The 21,435-nt window shown below is 47.4% G+C and overlaps 1 protein-coding gene across 1 annotated transcript in view; it reads left to right on the top strand.

Annotated features, from left to right (window-relative positions):
* The first annotated feature begins 1,338 nt into the window (after positions 1 to 1,338).
* The window catches only part of TMEM151B (transmembrane protein 151B), a 41,869-nt gene continuing 21,772 nt past the window's right edge, over positions 1,339 to 21,435 (top strand). The window contains exon 1 of the mRNA XM_089661171.1: positions 1,339 to 2,208. Within this exon, the coding sequence (XP_089517297.1) occupies positions 2,128 to 2,208 (81 nt within the window). The 5' untranslated portion in view covers positions 1,339 to 2,127. The remainder of the gene's footprint in view (positions 2,209 to 21,435) is intronic.

Raw genomic sequence — 21,435 nt, 5'->3', positions numbered from 1 at the left:
AGAGATGATGAAAGACAGATGAGAGAGGCAGAGATGATGGAAGACAGATGAGAGAGGCAGAGATGATGGAAGACAGATGAGAGAGGCAGAGATGATGGAAGACAGATGAGAGAGGCAGACAGAAGACAGATGAGACAGACAGATGACGGAGGACAGATGAGAGAGGCAGAGATGACGGAAGACAGATGAGAGAGGCAGAGATGACGGAAGACAGATGAGGGAGGCAGAGATGATGGAGGACAGATGAGAGAGGCAGAGATGACAGATGAGGGAGGCAGAGATGATGGAGGACAGATGAGGGAGGCAGAGATGACGGAGGACAGATGAGGGAGGCAGAGATGACGGAAGACAGATGAGACTGGCAGAGATGACGGAAGACAGATGAGAGAGGCAGAGATGATGGAAGACAGATGAGACAGACAGAGATGACGGAGGACAGATGAGACAGGCAGAGATGATGAAAGACAGATGAGACAGACAGAGATGATGGAGGACAGATGAGAGAGGCAGAGATGATGGAAGACAGATGAGACAGACAGAGATGATGGAGAACAGATGAGAGAGGCAGAGATGACAGAAGACAGATGAGACAGACAGAGATGACGGAGGACAGATGAGACAGGCAGAGATGATGGAAGACAGATGAGAGAGGCAGAGATGATGGAAGACAGATGAGAGAGGCAGAGATGACGGAAGACAGATGAGAGAGGCAGAGATGACGGAAGACAGATGAGACAGACAGATGACGGAGGACAGATGAGAGAGGCAGAGATGACGGAAGACAGATGAGAGCGGCAGATATGACAGAAGACAGATGAGAGAGGCAGAGATGACAGAAGACAGATGAGGGAGGCAGAGATGATGAAAGACAGATGAGAGAGGCAGAGATGATGAAAGACAGATGAGGCAGAGATGATGGAAGACAGATGAGAGAGGCAGAGATGACAGAAGACAGATGAGAGAGGCAGAAATGACAGAAGACAGATGAGAGAGGCAGAGATGACAGAAGACAGATGAGAGAGGCAGAGATGATGAAAGACAGATGAGACAGACAGAGATGATGGAGGACAGATGAGAGAGGCAGAGATGATGAAAGACAGATGAGACAGGCAGAGATGATGAAAGACAGATGATGGAGGAGAGATGAGAGAGGCAGAGATGACAGAAGACAGATGAGAGAGGCAGAGATGACAGAAGACAGATGAGAGAGGCAGAGATGATGAAAGACAGATGAGAGAGGCAGAGATGATGAAAGACAGATGAGACAGGCAGAGATGATGGAAGACAGATGATGGAGGAGAGATGAGAGAGGCAGAGATGACGGAGGACAGATGAGACTGGCAGAGATGATGGGAGAGAAATGAGACAGGCGGAGATGCTGATGAGACAGATGCTGTGGGATGAGGAGGCAGGGTTGGGATGAGTGAAGGTCAGGTTGGTCTCCTCCTCTTCCTCCTCCTCCTCTGGTCCTCGCTCTCCCTCCCATCTTCCCCGGGAATTTCTCCATCCTCCGGCTCCTGCAGCATCCTTCCCTCCGCTCCCTCCTTACCCCGTCCCCCTCCCTCCTGCCCCCGCACCACTCCGTCCATCCATCCGTCCGTCTGTCCGTGTGTCTGTGTGTGAGGACGGTGTGACACCGCAGTGAGCCATTGTCAGTCTGTGTTTGTGTACCTGTGTGTATGGTGTCAGTGTGTACGGTGTGTGTGTATACAGTGTGGGTACCGTGTGTGTACCGTGTGTGTGTGTACCGTGTGTGTGTGTACCGTGTGTGTGTGTACCGTGTGTGTGTACCGTGTGTGTGTACCGTGTGTGTGTGTCTGTACATACATGAAGTGTGCGCTGCCTGTATATGAGCGCTGTGTGTTTACATTCCCCGTCGGTGTCAGGCGGTGTTGCATGCTGCATGTGTGTTGGTGCGTGTGACAGGCATGTGTGTCTGTCCCCCCCCTCATGTCATGCACCCTGGCACACACGTGTGATCGCACATCCATGGAGCGCAGCGCAGGACGCGGGCCTCAGGTGTGTGAGGGCCCCGGGCCCCAGGTGGGGGTATGAGTCTCTGCTGGGTCCTGCCTCTCACAGTTTGGGTTTGCCCCGGGATCGGGCAGATCGCTCCTGACTCCGGTCATGTCCCCTCCGGCATCTGCCGCCAGCGAGAGCAGCACCGGATCCGTACCGCGGGAGGAGACCGAGGCCGCACGGGAACTGGTGAGCTACCTACCTCTCTATATATACCGGATACATACCTGTCTCTATATACACCACCTACCTACCTCTCTATATATACCCGGATACATACCTGTCTCTATATACACCACCTGCCTACCTCTCTATATATACCACCTACCTACCTCTCTATATATACCGGATACATACCTGTCTCTATATACACCACCTACCTACCTCTCTATATATACCGGATACATACCTGTCTCTATATACACCACCTACCTACCTCTCTATATATACCGGATACATACCTGTCTCTATATACACCACCTACCTACCTCTCTATATATACCCGGATACATACCTGTCTCTATATACACCACCTACCTACCTCTCTATATATACCGGATACATACCTGTCTCTATATACACCACCTGCCTACCTCTCTATATATACCGACTACATACCTGTCTCTATATACACCACCTGCCTACCTCTCTATATATACCGACTACATACCTGTCTCTATATACACCACCTACCTACTTCTCTATATATACCGGATACATACCTGTCTCTATATACACCACCTACCTACTTCTCTATATATACCGGATACATACCTGTCTCTATATACACCACCTACCTACTTCTCTATATATACCGACTACATACCTGTCTCTATATACACCACCTACCTACTTCTCTATATATACCAGATACATACCTGTCTCTATATATTCCACCTACCTTCCTTTCCTACTTTTGAATATTATATAACTTTCTACACCACCTACCAACCTCTGTACACCACCTACCTATACATGCCAACTACCTCTCTATACCACCCACCTACCTCTATATACCACCTACATGCCTATCACTAAATACCACCTACCTCCCGCTGTATACAGTCTACCTTCATTTATTTCTGAAGATCACCTAACTCTGCACCTACCCCTGTATACTATCTAGCTCTGTATAGCACCTACCTCTGTATAATATCAACCTACCTAGCTCTGAATATCACCTACCTCTGTATACTTTTGTAAAACACTGCGCAAACTGTTGGCGCTATATAAACCCTGTATAATAATAATAATATACCACCTACCTGCCTACCTCTGTTTACTATTTACCTACCTAACTCTGTATACTACCTAGCAATGTATACCACCTACCTACCAATCTCTGCACACCACCTACCTACCAATCCCTGTATATCACCTACCTACCAATCTCTGCACACCACCTACCTACCAATCTCTGCATACCACCTACCTACCAATCTCTGCACACCACCTACCTACCAATCTCTGTACACCACCTACCTACCAATCTCTGCACACCACCTACCTACCAATCTCTGCACACCACCTACCTACCAATCTCTGCATACCACCTACCTACCAATCTCTGTACACCACCTACCTACCAATCTCTTTACACCGCCTACCTACCAATCTCTGCATACCACCTACCTACCAATCTCTGTACACCACCTACCTACCAATCTCTTTACACCGCCTACCTACCAATCTCTGCACTCCACCTACCTACCAATCTCTGCATACCACCTACCTACCAATCTCTGCACTCCACCTACCTACCAATCTCTGCATACCACCTACCTACAAATCTCTGCACTCCACCTACCTACCAATCTCTGCACTCCACCTACCTACAAATCTCTGCATACCACCTACCTACCAATCTCTGCACTCCACCTACCTACCAATCTCTGCATACCACCTACCTACAAATCTCTGCACTCCACCTACCTACCAATCTCTGCATACCACCTACCTACCATTCTCTGCACTCCACCTACCAATCTCTGCATACCACCTACCTACAAATCTCTGCATACCACCTACCTACCAATCTCTGCATACCACCTACCTACAAATCTCTGCACTCCACCTACCTACCAATCTCTGCATACCACCTACCTACCAATCTCTGCACACCACCTACCTACCAATCTCTGCACACCACCTACCTACCAATCTCTGCACACCACCTACCTACCAATCTCTGCACACCACCTACCTACCAAACTCTATATACGACATACCTCTGTATACAATGTATCGCTCTCTGTATATCACCTACCTATCTACAGTATACATACCAACTACCCCCTCTCTCTGTATATCATCATCTCCCTACCTGCACCTGTTTCTGTATATCACCTACCTCTGTATATGGCATCCTATCTGTGTACACTATTCCCCCGGTATGTGGTCCCTCAGCACCTACCTTTGTATAGCTCCTGTAGCTCTGTGTACTGTATTATTATCAGGAGCCTCAGGCTGTCCACATTCCACCATCTGCCCCCCAAGCTGAGTCTCTCAGTACACAACATGGTCTTGTGGCGCCCCCTGGCTGCTGGACCTATCAAGGCAGATTCCGGGGTGATTTCTGTCACTTTCTCCAGAATTTACATCTCCTACAGCAGTGTTTCTCAACTCCAGTCCTCATGGACCCCCAACAGGTCATGTTTTCAGGATTTCCCTCAGATGAAACAGCTGTGGTAATTACTAAGCAGTGCAACTGATCAAATCACCTGTGCAAAATAATGGAAATCCTGAAAACATGACCTGTTGGGGGTCCATGAGGACTGGAGTTGAGAAACACTGTCCTACACAGAGAAAAGAGGATCAGACACAGCTTCCAGCGCACACTCTGCACTCAGGTGCCCATGCTGCCAGTGGAGCACGGGACGTGCGGCCAAGCGTGTTCTGTATACTGTACACCGTCACTATACGCAGAGCCGCCTATTTATAGAGCCGAGAAAATATTCAGCGTCGTTTTTATTATTAACTTGCTAGGTGAGGATCACAGCGCCGGCACAGCGCCAGAACAACCAATCAAATTCACCCGGGGGGGGGGGGGGGGCCATCCGGTATTTGTACAAAAATACAGCAAAGAAAACCTGACTTTGCCTAGGCTGAAATGATGTCATTGGTCTGCTGCAGGCAGGAGGAAGCATTTCCTCAGTCTCCCCTCCCCCAGTGATCAGACTGTACATTGTAACTTTGTAGGAGGAGGAGGCATTTCCTCAGTTTCCCCTCCCCCAGTGATCAGACTGTACAATGTAACTTTGTAGAAGGAGGAGGAGTCATTTCCTCAGTCTCCCCTCCCCCAGTGATCAGACTGTACATTGTAAGGAAGCATTTCCTCAGTCTCCCCTCCCCCAGTGATCAGACTGTACAATGTAACTTTGTAGAAGGAGGAGGAGTCATTTCCTCAGTCTCCCCTCCCCCAGTGATCAGACTGTACATTGTAACTTTGTAGGAGGAGAAAACATTTCCTCAGTCTCCCCTCCCCCAGCGATCAGACTGTACATTGTAACTTTGTATAAGGAGGAGGCATTTCCTCAGTCTCCCCTCCCCCAGTGATCAGACTGTACATTGTAACTTTATAGGAGGAGGAAGCATTTCCTCAGTCTCCCCTCCCCCAGTGATAAGACTGTACATTGTTCCTTTGTAGAAGGAGGAGGAGGCATTTCCTCAGTCTCCCCTCCCCCAGTGATCAGACTGTACATTGTAACTTTATAGGAGGAGGAAGCATTTCCTCAGTCTCCCCTCCCCCAGTGATCAGACTGTACATTGTAACTTTATAGGAGGAGGAAGCATTTCCTCAGTCTCCCCTCCCCCAGCGATCAGACTGTACATTGTAACTTTATAGCACTTCATAAGGTATGAGGTTGCAGCAGGCTGATCTGCGTCAGACATTTGTGAACACCGCCTAGAACCAGGATTAACATACGTGTTTTGCTGGCCTCTCAGTGCAGGAAGTAGATGGTGACCCTGGATGATGGCTGAACAAAGACGGTGCCGTCCTTCTGGAGAGAGAAGCAGATGAAGGTGTTGTCAGTGTCCTGTGATCTGTGAGAGGTAATACATACCTGGAAGGGTGACACTGAGCTAATATATACCTGATGGCGGGTCCTCCTGTGTAACAACAGGACAGGGTGACCTCCCAGGGGCCCGCCCCCAGTCTCTGCACGGCTATATGTGACCCCCATTATTAGGGCCACCTTGGCCTTGGCTGCCTGTTTATATTAAAGTAGCACCAGGAAAGCGCCGATGTATCGGCTGAAAATAGTGCTGGGAAAAAAGGTGCCGATAATGGGTGCCGAGAAACGCCATTTTGCCACAATTTTACCACGTTTAAGGTGCGTTTTTCATAGGTCATGTGACTCAAAAAAAAAATATCAAAGATGCAGCACGTGTGCATTATTCATGCGATTTTGCTGCATTTTCAGTGCATTTCAGTCTTGGTTCCCACCAACGCATTTCGCATTTCGTCTGTTTTGCGTTTTTGATGCGTTTTTTTTTTTTGCTCAACTCGTTGCTGCGCAGATTAAATTGCAGAATGCATCAAAACACACCACATGCGTCTCCTGCAACGTCTCCATTGAACCAAAACGGGTAAAGTCCCTGACCCTTTCCAAAACCGCAGTACGTAACCGATCCCCGCCACCCAGGGGCGGACTGACCACGTGGAAACTCTGGCAATGCCCTAGGGCCCGGGGTCAGTAGGGGGCCCCATGAGATGCATACAAAAAAGGAGGGTTGTGAAAAGAGATTCACAGAAAAGCGGCTACATAATGAACAGAATGTGACACTAAGGGAATAATTTCCAAAAATTATGCTTTATTACACACAAATGAATGACATATGGGCTTTCGCCCTGGTTTACCATCACCTCAGTATGAGACAATACACACAGACCTAAAACCATTTAAAATGACACAAAAACCGGTCTAAATGTATGTGTAGCAGGGAAAATGGCTACAAGAGTCTAGTGTCCCTGCAACACAAACACACAGGTGAACACTTCCCTTGGGAGGTGTATCCAAAAATTATGCCATGGGCATACCATGATAGAGGATATAAGGGATTAAACAGTAACCATAATGGCAAATCCCTATCAAAAAATCCAAAAAATTATTCTGTAAATATATATATCTCACATGTATGCAATGGAGCAAGCACAATATGCGTCAAAAAGGAGAGTAGCAGGCCTCAGGCCTGTATGAAGGAAGACATAAATGTCAAATATATTGTACAATACATTCCTGTGCCGGCACAAGTGGTTGGGGCCCATTCATCTGTAATATAGATAGCTGTTTCCTAGAGCTCTTGGATGGGAATATGCCCCATTTATTTCCAGGATGGAAGAAAAGATGCACACAGCAGCACTCTGCTTGAAATGGTTTCTTCACCACTATATGTGGACTATACACCACTTTTTGTAGGAAAAAACAAGACACATCCCAAAGACTCTTCTGCCTGTTGAAATATATATGGTATATCTTGTTTCCTATACAAAGCACCATGATGTCCCCATCCTGTAGTGAAACAAACAATATGTGGGAAGTCACTGACAGAGCTCACACTCTATAGAAGATATATAGGTCATATAGATCACAGAGGACCATATATCTAATGTCCTGCAACAATCCACTCACCACCTGTGCTATGGATAACGGGAATGAAAGAGAAGTCCTTCATAGGTACTGCCATACAGGGCCAAGGCGGCCAAGGAACCACCGCTGACATCCGCCGATATACCGCGGGTTCCAGCCCCTTCTCGGCGCTTGTGCTGCTTAGGCTTGCCTCATGGCTTGTGAAGATGGCTTCCTCCTTATGGGTCAGCGTGCGTTCCACCTAGTGCGCATGACCGGAAGTGACGTATCTGACGTATGACGTCAACGCGTTTCGCCGATGGGCGTATCTCACTCAGCTTCGTCAGGACCAAGCTGAGTGAGATACGCCCATCGGCGAAACGCGTTTTGTGTCATTTTAAATGGTTTTAGGTTTGTGTGTATTGTCTCATACTGAGGTGATGGTAAACCAGGGCAAATGCCCATATGTCATATTCATTTGTGTGTAATAAAGCATAATTTTTGGAAATTATTCCCTTAGTGTCACGTTCTGTTCATTATGTAGCCGCTTTTCTGTGAATCTCTTTTCACAACCCTCCTTTTTTGTATGCCTCTTTTGGCTACTGAATGGAGACCATACATTGGGTGACACGTTAATGTATTTAATAACCTCTTTAATAACTTTCTTAGTATATTGGCCCCATGAGATGCCCCTGGTACCTTTTTCATAGGCTTTTTGGAGTTTGGGCAAGGACACAGGGGCCCCATGATCCCCTATTGCCCGGGGGCCCCATGAGTTGTCAGTCCGCCCCTGCCGCCACCCTATAGCAGAAATACTGCTACAGGGCGGCAGGGCTGCGCATAATCATGTGTATATATGTGTGATTTCACATTTCCGGGTAGGGGGTGCGCGCTTCCCTACCCACTCCACCATTGGCTGTCGATCACCAGGTCCTGGCTGTAGATTCCTCGCCGGCACCCGGCGATTGCCAAGGAACACTGACAGGGGAGAGGTCTGTGTATAAAAAACACAGATCTCTCTCCTGCCAGTGAGGACATGCTGCTGTGTATCTCATTGCACAGCATGTCTCCCTGGTAAAACAGCACACAGTTAACCCTTTGATCGCCCCAGATGTTAACACCTTCCTGCCCAGTGCCATTAGTACAGTGTCAGTGCTTTTTATTAGTTCTGATCACTGTATTGGTGTCACTGGGGATGTCAGTGACACCAAGTCAGTTCCCCCCCCAGTGTCAGAATGCCCGCCGCAGTCCCGCTATAAGTCGCTGATCACCGCCATTACTAGTATAAAAAATAATTAAAATCCCAGTATCTTTCCCGCCATTTGTAGACGCTATAACTTTCGTGTAAACCAATTAGTTTACACATATTGGGATTTTTTTTTCATCAAAGACACGGAGCAGAATACATTTTGGCCTACATTTATGACGAAATTAGATTTTTTTACATTTTTTACTGGACATGTTTAATAGCAAAACGTAAAAAATATATATTTTTTTTTTCAAAATTGTCTTTTTTCGTTTTTTTTATAGCGCAAAAAAAAAAGCGCACAGGCGATCAAATACCACCGAAAGAAAGCTCAATTCGGGAGGAAAAAAAAAGGGACGTAATTTTCATTTGGGTGCTACGTTGCGCGACCACGCAATTGTCAGTTAAAGTAACGCAGCGCCGTATCGCGAAAAATGGCCTGGTCAGGAATGGGGGGAGGGGGGGATCCTCAGGGGGGAGAAGTGGTTAAAAAAAAGCATTTTATATATATATACAGTTGCAAGAAAAAGTATGTGAACCTTTGGACCTAATAACTGGTTGACCCTCCTTGGGCAGCAATAACCTCAACCAAACGTTTCCTGTAGTTGCAGATCAGACCTGCACAACGATCTGGAGTCATTTTGGACCACTCCTCTTCACAAAACTGTTTCAGTGTAGCAATATTCTTGGGATGTCTGGTGTGAATCGCTCTCTTAAGGTCATGCCACAGCATTTCAATCGGGTTGAGGTCAGGACTCTGACTGGACCACTCCAGAAGGCGTATTCTGTGCTGTTGCAGCCATTGTTTTGTTGAATTACTTGTATGCTTTGGGTCATTGTCCTGTTGCATCACCCATCCTCTGCGGAGCTTCAGTTGGCGGACAGATGGTCGTACGTTTTCCTGCAAAATGTCTTGATAAACTCTGGAATTCATTTTCCCATCAATGACAACAATCCGTCCAGGCCCTGAGGCAGCAAAGCAGCCCCAAACCATGATGCTCCCTCCGCCATGTTTCACAGTGGGGATGAGGTTTTGATGTTGGTGTGCTGTGCCTTTTTTTCTCCACACATAGTGTTGTGTGTTCTTCCCAAACAACTCAATCTTGGTTTCATCTGTCCACAGTATATTTTGCCAATAGTGCTGTGGAACATCCAGGTGCTCTTTTGCAAACTTCAAACGTGCTGCAATCTTCTTTTTGGACAGCAATGGCTTCCTCTGTGGTGTCCTCCCATGTACTCCATTCTTGTATAATGTTTTCCTTATTGTAGATGTGTCAACAAAAATGTTAGCATGTGCCAGAGATTTCTGTAGGTCTTTAGCTGACACTCTGGGATTCTTCTTTACCTCATGCAGCATTCTGCGCTGTGCTCTTGCAGTCATTTTTACAGGACGACTACACCTAGGGAGAGTAGCAACAGTGCTAAACTTTCTCCATTTGTAGACAGTCTGTCTTACCGTGGACACATGAACATCAAGGCTCAAGGAGATACTTTTGTAACCCTTTCCAGCTTCATGCAAGTCAACAATTCTTGATGGTAGGTCTTCTGAGAGCTCTTTTCTGCGAGGCATGGTTCACATCAGACAGTGCTTCTTGAAACCAGTAAACCCAAAACAGGTGTCAGCAACACATCCAATATCATCACACTGATTGGAGTCAAGGTTGGCTCACTCCTGGCTCCAATTAGCTCTGGGAGAAGTCATTAAGCTAGGGCCTCACATACTTTTTCCTCCCTGCACTGTGAATGTTTACATGTTATGTGCAATTAAACCATGGCAACATCTAATGTTTGTGTAGTATTATGTTCAGCAGACTGTGTTCTTCTATTGTTGTGACTTAGATGACGTTCAGAGCACATTTTATGCCCAATTCATGCAAAACTCCACGTAATCCCAAGGGGTTCACATACTTTTTCTTGCAACTGTACCTCGGTTTATGAATTTAATGCGTTCTGCGGGACTTTTTGTATTGTGGAAAATTCGTAAAATGAAACGCGGTTTCCCATAGGAATGCATTGAAAACCAATTAATCCAATTAAAGGCATAAATACTGTACAGGGACATGATTAAAAATTAATTCGTAAATGCATTGAAAACCAATTAATCCGTTCCGGAGGTCAGAAAATCAGAAAAAAAGTCCCGATCATGTGACCACTGATTGGCCAATCAGTAATCGCATGAAGAATAGTAAGCAAGATGTCACTTCTGACATCATTGCTTACTACGTGTGAAATCTGTGAATGATCACAGAGATCACATGGTACAGGACTATTCACAACAGCCTTGTACCATGTGACAAGCTGTGACCAATCACAGCTCACACAGTATTTCTCAATGGCTGCAAGAATCCAGCCAGAGAGAAGGAGAAATGATTGCTTTTACAGCCTTTATGGGTGTAAAAGCAATCAGTGTAAAAAAAAAACAAAAAAACATCACCCCCCACAAGTAGTACAGTGTCACTATGGTGACACTGTACTGCTAGGGTGACAGTATGTTAAAAAAAAAATACATACATAATAATATAAAAAAAAAATTAAAATGTAAATTTTTTTTTTTTAAATTATAATTTTTGGTTATAAACTATTTTTTTTTTTTTTACTAAACAGATAACTGAATACATTTTGGCCAATATATATGAAGAAAGATTATTTATTTGCAAAATTTTATAAGAAAAACACTTTTTTTCAACATTTTTGAACTTTTTCATTTACATAGCAAAAAAATAAAAATCCCAGCGGTGAATAAATACCACCAAAATAAAGCTTTATCTGTCTAAAAAAAATGCTAAAACATTCATATGGGTACAGTGTTGCATGACTGCGCAATTGTCATTCAAAGTGTGATAGCGCTGAAAGCTGAAAATTGGCCTGGACAGGAAGGGGGGGAAAGTGTCCGGACTGGAAGGGGGGGAAGTGTCCGGACTGGAAGGGGGGGAAGTGTCCGGACTGGAAGGGGGGGAAGTGTCAGGACTGGAAGGGGGGGAAAGTGTCCGGACTGGAAGGGGGGGAAAGTGTCCGGACTGGAAGGGGGGGAAAGTGTCCGGACTGGAAGGGGGGGAAAGTGTCCGGATAGGAAGGGGGGGGAAAGTGTCCGGACTGGAAGGGGGGGAAGTGTCCGGACTGGAAGGGGGGGAAATGTCCGGACTGGAAGGGGGGGAAGTGTCCGGACTGGAAGGGGGGGAAGTGTCAGGACTGGAAGGGGGGGAAAGTGTCCGGATAGGAAGGGGGGGAAAGTGTCCGGGCTGGAAGGGGGTGAAAGTGTCCGGACTGGAAGGGGGGGAAGTGTCCGGACTGGAAAGGGGGGAAAGTGTCCGGACTGGAAGGGGGGGAAAGTGTCCGGATAGGAAGGGGGGGAAAGTGTCCGGACTGGAAGGGGGTGAAAGTGTCCGGACTGGAAGGGGGGGAAAGTGTCCGGACTGGAAGGGGGTGAAAGTGTCCGGACTGGAAGGGGGTGAAAGTGTCCGGACTGGAAGGGGGTGAAAGTGTCCGGACTGGAAGGGGGTGAAAGTGTCCGGACTGGAAGGGGGGGGAAGTGTCCGGACTGGAAGGGGGTGAAAGTGTCCGGACTGGAAGGGGGGGGAAGTGTCCGGACTGGAAGGGGGGAAAGTGTCCGGACTGGAAGGGGGGAAAGTGTCCGGACTGGAAGGGGGGGAAAGTGTCCGGACTGGAAGGGGGGGAAAGTGTCCGGACTGGAAGTGCTTAAACTGTGCATTTCGGTTTTCGGCCAAGTGCATCCTGAATGTTCGGTTTTGGTTCAGAATTTTCATTTTGTTGTACCGCTAGTTATAACCTGTCAGGGTTTTTTTGCCCAATTGTGGCCCCATTGGGGAGATTTCCCTTCACTTTCTGTCCCACAGCCAAAACAGGAAGTGAGAGGAAATCCCTGCAAAGTGAGGAAATCACCAGAACTGGTGTCCCCATTGGAAGATTTCCCCTCTATTCCTGTTCCAATGACAACCCAAAATTTGAGGTTTTCTTTTGCTGACTGATAACAGTAAACAGGGCACATAGGGAGATTCCCTCCTTCTAACGGGGGCACAGACAGCAATAAAAACCTGACGGGGGGGTCTAATCCCTCCCCATTCTACCCAAAGCTGAAAAAAAAATAAAAAAAAGTTTTGCCTTTAGTTCTACTTTCAACTGCGACCTCTGTGACCAACAGGTTGTAATACGCCTTTCATTAAATAGAGAGTTCTGGGAAATCAGAGAACAGGTAATGCTACTGATGAGAAATTTCTCTTGGAGCCCATTCACACTTCTGCGACTTGTCATGTGATGTTGTTGTCCAAAGTCGCATTTCAAGTCGCACCCCCCATGCTTCCCAATGAATACCATTCATATCTGCGCGGCTTCAAGTCGCAGCGACTTGAAGATAGACAGTATATTTAAAATGTATTTTTAAAAATATTTTTTGTATATTTTGTAATAAAAACGCATTTCAACATGCAGTGTGTATATATATATATATATTGAAATAAATTGAATACGGCCAAAATTATATCTTTTCAAATATATGTCAATATATTTGGGAAGGATATTTTTAAAATATATTTTTCTTCCATGTGGGCAGAACGAATTAATTGGATTTCAATGCATTTATGAATTTTTTCGCAATATGAAGCAAGTTTCCCCAGAATGAATTGCGCCTGGGAGGTTTATAGAGTCTGTGGGCAGCACGTGGCGTCCAGTGCGCAGGTGTTGGAGCGGTTTTTGCATCGAGTTTTGGAGCCATTCTGGAAATTGTTAATCATGTCCCTGTACAGTATTTATGCCTTTAGAGTGCACTTTATAAGAGTTTTGAACAGATACAATACTTTTCTTTTTACTTTTTTCTGACCTCCGGAACGAATTAATTGATTTTCAATGCATTTACGAATTAATTGTTAATCATGTCCCTGTACAGTATTTATGCCTTTAAAGTGCACTTTATAAAGAGTTTTCAACAGATAAAACTTTTGACTTTTTTCAGACCTCTGAAACGAATTAATTGATTTTTAATGAATTTGCAAAGTTTTTTTAATCATGTCCCTGTACAGTATTTTTGCCTTTAACCCCCCTGGCGGTATTCCTGAGTGTAGCTCGGGCTAAAATTTGAGTACCAAGAGCGGTAACCCCGAGCTACACTCAGGCTTGCCATGCAGCGTTGCTCAGGGAGTCCCTGCAGCGCTTACCTTGTCCTTCGCTCCCACGATGTCCCTCCTGCAGCATCCCCGGCCATCTCCTCCGGCCGATGCCGGCTTCCGTGTTCCGGTCCCTGTGACGTCGGGACGTACGGGCGCCGGAACCGGCGGCAAATTTGAAATTTTTAAAAAATGTCATTTTTTTAAAAGTGATTATTATATAGTAAAACATTGCTGTTTCAAACCATTTCACATACATTTTGTCCCGAGTGCTTTGTCCGGCGCCCTGCCTGCACTTTTACCGCCCTTTCTGCCTGGAAACTGAGAAACGTCCATGGCGTCCAAAAAGCGTCCCTTTAGGTCAGACGCGGTTTTAGACCGGCTAGAGAACAGCGATAGTAAATCAGAACCACTTGCAGAATTGAGTGATAATGATTCGTGGGGGAAATTCCTCATCAGACACTGAAAACGATTCTGCGACTTTGCTCAGCGATGTGCGAACTTGGCGCTCTATTTCACATTTCAGTGTTTTTGGTTTGATTATATTATTGAATTACATTTATTATTATTATATTATTATTTATTAAATTATAATTTATGATTTCGTGTTTCAAATTGTAACATACCCGGGATGTTTACTAGACTCTTGTTCGGACAGATTTCAGTGAGTTATTCCTAAACATTACAGACCTACAATAAAAAACTACATATTTCCATGCAAAAAATGTACCGCTTTCAGCACAAAAAATCGGAAAGAATCAGACCGCCGAGGAGGTTAAAGTGCACTTTATAAAGAGTTTTGAACAGATAAAAGACTTTTTCTTTACTTTTTTCTGACCTCCGGAACGGATTAATTGGTTTTCAATGCATTCCTATGGGAAACCGCGTTTCGGTTAACAAATTTTTCATAATACGAAACGTCCTGGAGAACGCAATTCGTAAACCGAGGTACGTCTGTATTTACTCAGTGCTACTCATAACATCCAAGTAAAAGATAGAACACCAACAGAAAAAAAAATTCAAAAAATTCAAAAACAGGATCACCTCTCTCCTAAAAATGAACTCAATTAGGTGTAGTTAATCACCTTCTCAAGCCATTTGGCTCTCAACTGCGATCATTTTGATTAGCTCAGCATGAAAAAAGCTTTTCTGGAGCATCTCAGTCCCTTGTAATGCAACTGAAGCAAACAATCACCTACGGGTGGCAAGGCGTGGTCACCGGGATCTCTGGGATAAAGTTGTGGACAGGCACAAGTCAGGAGATGGATACAAAAACATTTCAAAGGCTTTCTCAATGCCTAGAAGCGAGAGTGAAGTCTATGATGAAGAAATGGAAGGTATTTGGCAAGACACAGACCCTCCCTGGACAAAGGACTAGATGAAAGAGCCAGGAGGAAACTGGTCAGAGAGGCCACCAAGAGGCCTCCAGCAACTCTGAAGCCGTGTCAGGAACTGAAGACAAAGAGTGGTCATTGTGGTCATGTGACACCAATATCACAAATCCTCCACAAATGTGAATTGTATGGGAGGGTGCAAGAAAAAAGCTGTTCCTAAAGAAAGGCCGCATGCCGTCACCACTGAGCTTTGCCAAAACCCACCTTGAAGATTCTGAGGTCACATGGAGAAAGGGGTTCTGGTCAGAGGAGACCAGAAATCCAATCCAGCTCCCCATCCAAATCCCACCATTCCTACAGTACAGCATGGAGGGGGGAATATCCCCTTATGGGGGGTTTTGCTGCAGCACTTGTCAGGCTAGAAAGGAACATGGATGGGGCAAAATCCCGTCACATTCCGGAGGAAAATCTGCCACCCTGCTAGAACGTTGTCCATGGGAAGAAGGTTTACCTTCCAACATGACAATGAGCAAAATCACACAGCAAGAACGATCCCACGGTGGTTGGAGGAGAAGAAGGGGAATGCCCTTGCATGGCCGAGTCAGAGCCCAGACCTAAACCCCATTGAAAATCTGTGGAATGACTTGAAGACTGCAGTCCCCAATAGTCACCATCACATGGAACTGATCCTGAGCCGTTCTGCAGAGAAGAGCAAATATTGCAAAATTAATAGAGACATCCCAACCGACTAAAGGCTGGAATTACAGCCAAAGGGGGTTCAATGAAATACTGACACAAGGGAGGTGGGGGGAATCCTTTTCCCAACTTAAAAACAGTGATTCTGTTTTTGCAAAGTTAGTAGAGACCAATCCCAACAGACTAAGGCTCCGTTCACACCGAAGCGTTTTTTAGGGCTTTTGGCAGAAACGCACTACAGTCCATTTAACATGGTTTCCTATGGGACACGTTCACATCTAGGCTGTTTTGAGCCGCTGCGTTTTTGGAAAGGGGCCAGGGACCTTTTTGCTATAAACATGTCCAGTAAAAAAATATAAAAAAACAAATTTTGTCATAAATTTAGGGCAAAATGTATTCTGCTCCGTGTCTTTGCTAAAAGAAATCCCAAAACGTGTAAATTAATTGGTTTACGTGAAAGTTATAACGTCTACAAATGGCGGAATATATACTGGGATTTCTTTTTTAATTTTTTATTTTTACTAGTAATGGCGGCGATCAGCGACTTATAGTGGGACTGAGGCATTCTGGCACTGGGGGGGGAACTGACATCCCCAGTGACACCAATACAGTGGTCAGTGCTAAAATAAAAAAAAAGCACTGACACTGTACTAATGGCACTGAGCAGGAAGGGGTTAACATGAGGGGGCAATCAAAGGGTTAACTGTGTGCTGGTAGTGTTTTACTAGGGGGCGGTGTCTGTGTGCTGGGAGTGTCTTACTAGAGGACAGTGTCTGTGTGCTGGGAGTGTTTTACTAGGGGGGCGGTGTCTGCGTGCAGGAATTGTTTTACTAGGGGGCGGTGTCTGTGTGCAGGGTGTGTTTTACTAGGGGGCGGTGTATGTATGCAGGGAGTGTTTTACTAGGGGGCGGTGTATGTATGCAGGGAGTGTTTTACTAGGGGGCGGTGTCTGCGTGCTGGGAGTGTTTTAGTAGGGGGCGGTGTCTGCATGCAGGGAGTGTTTTAGTAGGGGGCGGTGTCTGCGTGCAGGGAGTGTTTTAGTAGGGGGCGGTGTCTGCATGCAGGGTGTGTTTTACTAGGGGGCGGTGTCTGCGTGCTGGGAGTGTTTTAGTAGGGGGCGGTGTCTGCGTGCAGAGTGTTTTACTAGGGGGTGGGGTCTGTGCGCAGGGAGTGTTTTACTAGGCGGTGGGGTCTGTGTGCTGGGAGTGTTTTACTAGGTGGTGGGGTCTGTGTGCTGGGAGTGTTTTACTAGGGGCGGGGTCTGCGTGCAGGGAGTGTTTTACTAGGGGGCGGTGTCTGCATGCAGGGTGTGTTTTACTAGGGGGCGGTGTCTGCGTGCAGGGAATGTTTTAGTAGGGGGCGGTGTCTGCGTGCAGAGTGTTTTACTAGGGGGTGGGGTCTGTGCGCAGGGAGTGTTTTACTAGGCGGTGGGGTCTGTGTGCAGGGAGTGTTTTACTAGGCGGTGGGGTCTGTGTGCTGGGAGTGTTTTACTAGGTGGTGGGGTCTCTGTGCAGGGAGTGTTTTACTAGGGGCGGGGTCTGCATGCTGGGAGTTTTACTAGGGGGCGGGGTCTGCGTGCTGGGAGTGTTTTACTAGGGGGCGGTGTCTGAGTGCAGGGAGTGTTTTACTAGGGGGCGGGGTCTGCGTGCAGGGAGTGTTTTACTAGGGGGCGGGGTCTGTGTGCAGGGAGTGTTTTACTGGGGGGCGGGGTCTGCGTGCAGGGAGTGTTTTACTAGGGGGCGGGGTCTGCGTGCAGGGAGTGTTTTACTAGGGGGCGGTGTCTGCGTGCAGAGAGTGTTTTACTAGGGGCGGTGTCTCCGTGCTGGGAGTGTTTTACTAGGGGGCGGTGTCTCCGTGCTGGGAGTGTTTTACTAGGGGGTGGGGTCTTTGTGCAGGGAGTGTTTTACTAGGGGGCGGTGTCTGCGTGCAGGGAGTGTTTTACTAGGGGGCGGTGTCTGCGTGCAGAGTGTTTTACTAGGGGGCGGTGTCTGCGTGCATCACTGTAATCACACTGCTCAGGATGGCTGTGCTGTGCAGTGTGCCCGAGCTGACAGGGAGGAGAACTGTTAGTAAACAAAACAGTTCTCCTCCCCGTCGGAGATCTTCAGAAATCACCGGGCACCAGCGAGTAATTACCGGCCGGGACCTGGTGATTGACAGCCGCGGCTGCGAATTTCCTGCCGGAAATGCAAAATCATGTATATATATGTGATTTTGCGCACCCGTGCCGCCCTGTAGCAATATTCCTGCTATAGGGCGGTTGGGAAGCGGTTATATACAACAGTAAACAATGCAACACTTTGAAACAACACATCACAGTGCGCTCGCACAATGCGCCCCATCACACACGTATTAGGCGCACCGTCACCGTGCGCACGCTGGTGTGCAGGGACCCCCAGCCTCGGCTCCTGACATCAAGTAACTCTACTTTGTATTTTTCACAACCTATTTCGAATCTCTGCAGCCGCGCCCTTGCAGATGGCTAAGGTAACGCCGTAATGCGGCCAACGTTCCCCCAAATTTCTCCAGAGTCATTTTACAGATGACCTCCCAGATAGGTCGACTTCTGCTTACAGAGCTAAACTCAATATATTCTCTAAATAAAACGACTTGCTTGCCGGATTTGGTCTTCTCCTGCTCTAAACGAAATTCTTTTTGTGTGCATGTGGCCTGAACTGTTCTGTTTTTGGTCTTAGTACTGTTATGTTGTATGTGCCATGAGCTGTAGGTCACAAAACTATTCTCAGGGGTCCCCCGAGAACTGCAAATGTTTATTTAAGGATTCCTCTGGGGTCACTGCAAAGGGGCATTGGAGACACCTGGGTCGCTGGACAATATTGGAGCCACAGAGGTCAGTAGAGACATTGAGGTCTTTGGAGGGCCCTAGTGACACAAATGGTCCTGAGAGTCACAGAAGTCACTGGTGACACTGACATGCCTACAGACAGAGGGTCCCTGGAGGCAATGAGTTACTGGAGTCACAGAAGGTGCTGGAGACACTTGAGTCAATGGAAACACAAAGGCCCCTTGAGACACAGAGGTCCCTGGAGTCACAAAGATCCCTTGGGACACAGGGGTGTCTGGAGACACAGAGGTCCCTGGAGTCACAAAGGTCCTTTGAGACACAGGGGTCACTGGAAACACAGAGGTCCTTAGAGACACTGGAATCACTGGAGCCACAAAGGCCCCTGGAGACACAAAGGGCCCTAGTGACACTAATGGTCCTGGGAGTCATAGAAGTCACTGGTGACACTGAGATGCCTACAGACACAGGGGTCCCTGGAGACACTGGGTTACTGGAGTCACAGAGGTTGCTGGAGACACTGGAGTCAATGGAAACACAAAGGCCCCTTGAGACACTGGGGTCACAAAGATCCCTTGGGACACAGGGGTGTCTGGAGACACAGAGATCCCTGAATACACCGGGGTCACTGGAGTCACAAAGGTCCTTTGAGACACAGGGGTCACTGGAGACATAGAGGTCCTTGGAGACACTGGAATCACTGGAGCCACAAAGGCCCCTGGAGACACAGAGGCCCCTGGAGATACAAAGGCCCCTGGAGAAGCTGGAGTCACTGGAGACACAGAGATCCCTGAAGACACAAATGCCCATGGAGGCACTGGGGTCTCTAGAGTCACAAAGGTCCCAGGAGACACAGAGGTCCCTGGAGACACAGAGGTCCCTGGAGATACAAAGGTCCCTGGAGATTCAAAGGCCCCTGGAGAAGCTGGAGTCACTGGACACACAGAGATCCATGAAGACACAAATGCCCATGAAGGCACTGGGGTCTCTGGAGTCACAAAGGTCTGTGGAGATACAAAGGCCCCTGGAGACATTGGAGTCACTGGAGACACAAATGCCTCCCTGGAGATACAAAGGTTCCTGGAGACATTGGAGTCACTGGAGTCACAAAGGTCGCCAGAAACACTGGAGTCACTGGAGACACAAAAGTCCCTGGAGACACTGGGTTCACTAGAGTCACAGAGGTCACTGGGGACACAAATGCTCCAGGGACACAGAAGTGCCGGGGCTACTGGAGACAGTGGGGTCCTGGCTGTAACAGTCCCTGGAGGTACAGCAGTGCAGGGGTCAGTACAGTCACAGGAATACAGAGGACCCTGGAGCTACAGGAGTTTCCAGGGGCATAGAAGACACAGATAGGTGCCAGGGTCACAGACAGGGCTACGGAGCAATGTGTCACCAGTGCTGAGCAATGATTGGCTGCAGCACCAGAACTTTGTGTGGAAACCCAAAGAGCCCGCTGTTGGAGAGAAGATGTGTTGCGTGTGACACCAGCAGCGTTCCAATCTATGCTATACACAAAAAGTAGATGAAATAAAGTCGTGGTCGTGACCATTTGGAAACTCATGCATTGCCCAAGGGCCCGGGGTCAGTAGGGGGCCCCATGAGATGCCCCTGGTACCTTTTTCATAGGCTTTTTTGAGTTTGGGCAAGGACACAGGGGCCCCATGATCCACTATTGCCCGGGGGCCCCATGGGTTGTCAGTCCGCCCCTGGCCGTGGTGTGCGTAGTTGATATTGCAGCGAGTCGGGCTGAGTGTCGGAACTAAGGAGTACTAGCTGTGAGTTGCTCCACCCACATGCCCTTTCCCTGCCCCCACCCATCTCCTCGGTACACATAGATCGATGTACGTTTCAGTACACGGAAAGCAGTAATAAATCGGATTCTTCCTTCGCTGAGTTTTGTTACTCCAAGGATTTACAAGCAACATTTTCTTTTTGTTTACAATCTGGAAATATTAATATTTGTACAAAAAAAAGAAAAGAGGAAATAGTCGTATTTCCTGAACGTTGAAGTTTCATGTTCTGCAAATGTGAGTACAGGGGTGTAAAACCATTCACTTCTTCTAGACGCCCCACTGCATCATCTAGGGCGGTGCTCTCGAAACTGTTGTCAGGGGGCCAGATGTGGCCCTTTGCTTGCCTTTATATGGCCCTTGAGGCAATATTCCTTTATTCCTCCCACTGACACCAATGATGGGGCACTATTCCTTCCACTTATACGAATGATGGGGCACTATTCCTCCCACTGACACCAATGATGGGGCACTATTCCTCCCACTGATACCAATGATGGGGCGCTATTCCTCCCACTGACACCAATGATGGGGCGCTATTCCTCCCACTGACACCAATGATGGGGCGGTATTCCTCCCACTGACACCAATGATCGGACGCTATTCCTCCCACTGATACCAATGATGGGGCACTATTCCTCCCACTGATACCAATGATGGGACACTATTCCTCCCACTGACGCTAATGATGGGGCACTATTCCTCCCACTGATACCAATGATGGGACGCTATTCCTCCCACTGACACCAACAATGGGACAGTATTCCTCCCACTGACACCAACGATGGGGCACTGTTCCTCCCACTGATACCAACGATGGGGCACTATTCCTCCCACTGACACCAACGATGGGG

The sequence above is a fragment of the Staurois parvus genome, unplaced genomic scaffold (assembly GCF_062004578.1).
Source record: "Staurois parvus isolate SC_StPar_1 unplaced genomic scaffold, SC_StPar_1.0 ptg001320l, whole genome shotgun sequence".
NCBI classification, from domain to species: domain Eukaryota; kingdom Metazoa; phylum Chordata; class Amphibia; order Anura; family Ranidae; genus Staurois; species Staurois parvus.
This window is presented reverse-complemented; position numbering and strand designations above follow the sequence as displayed.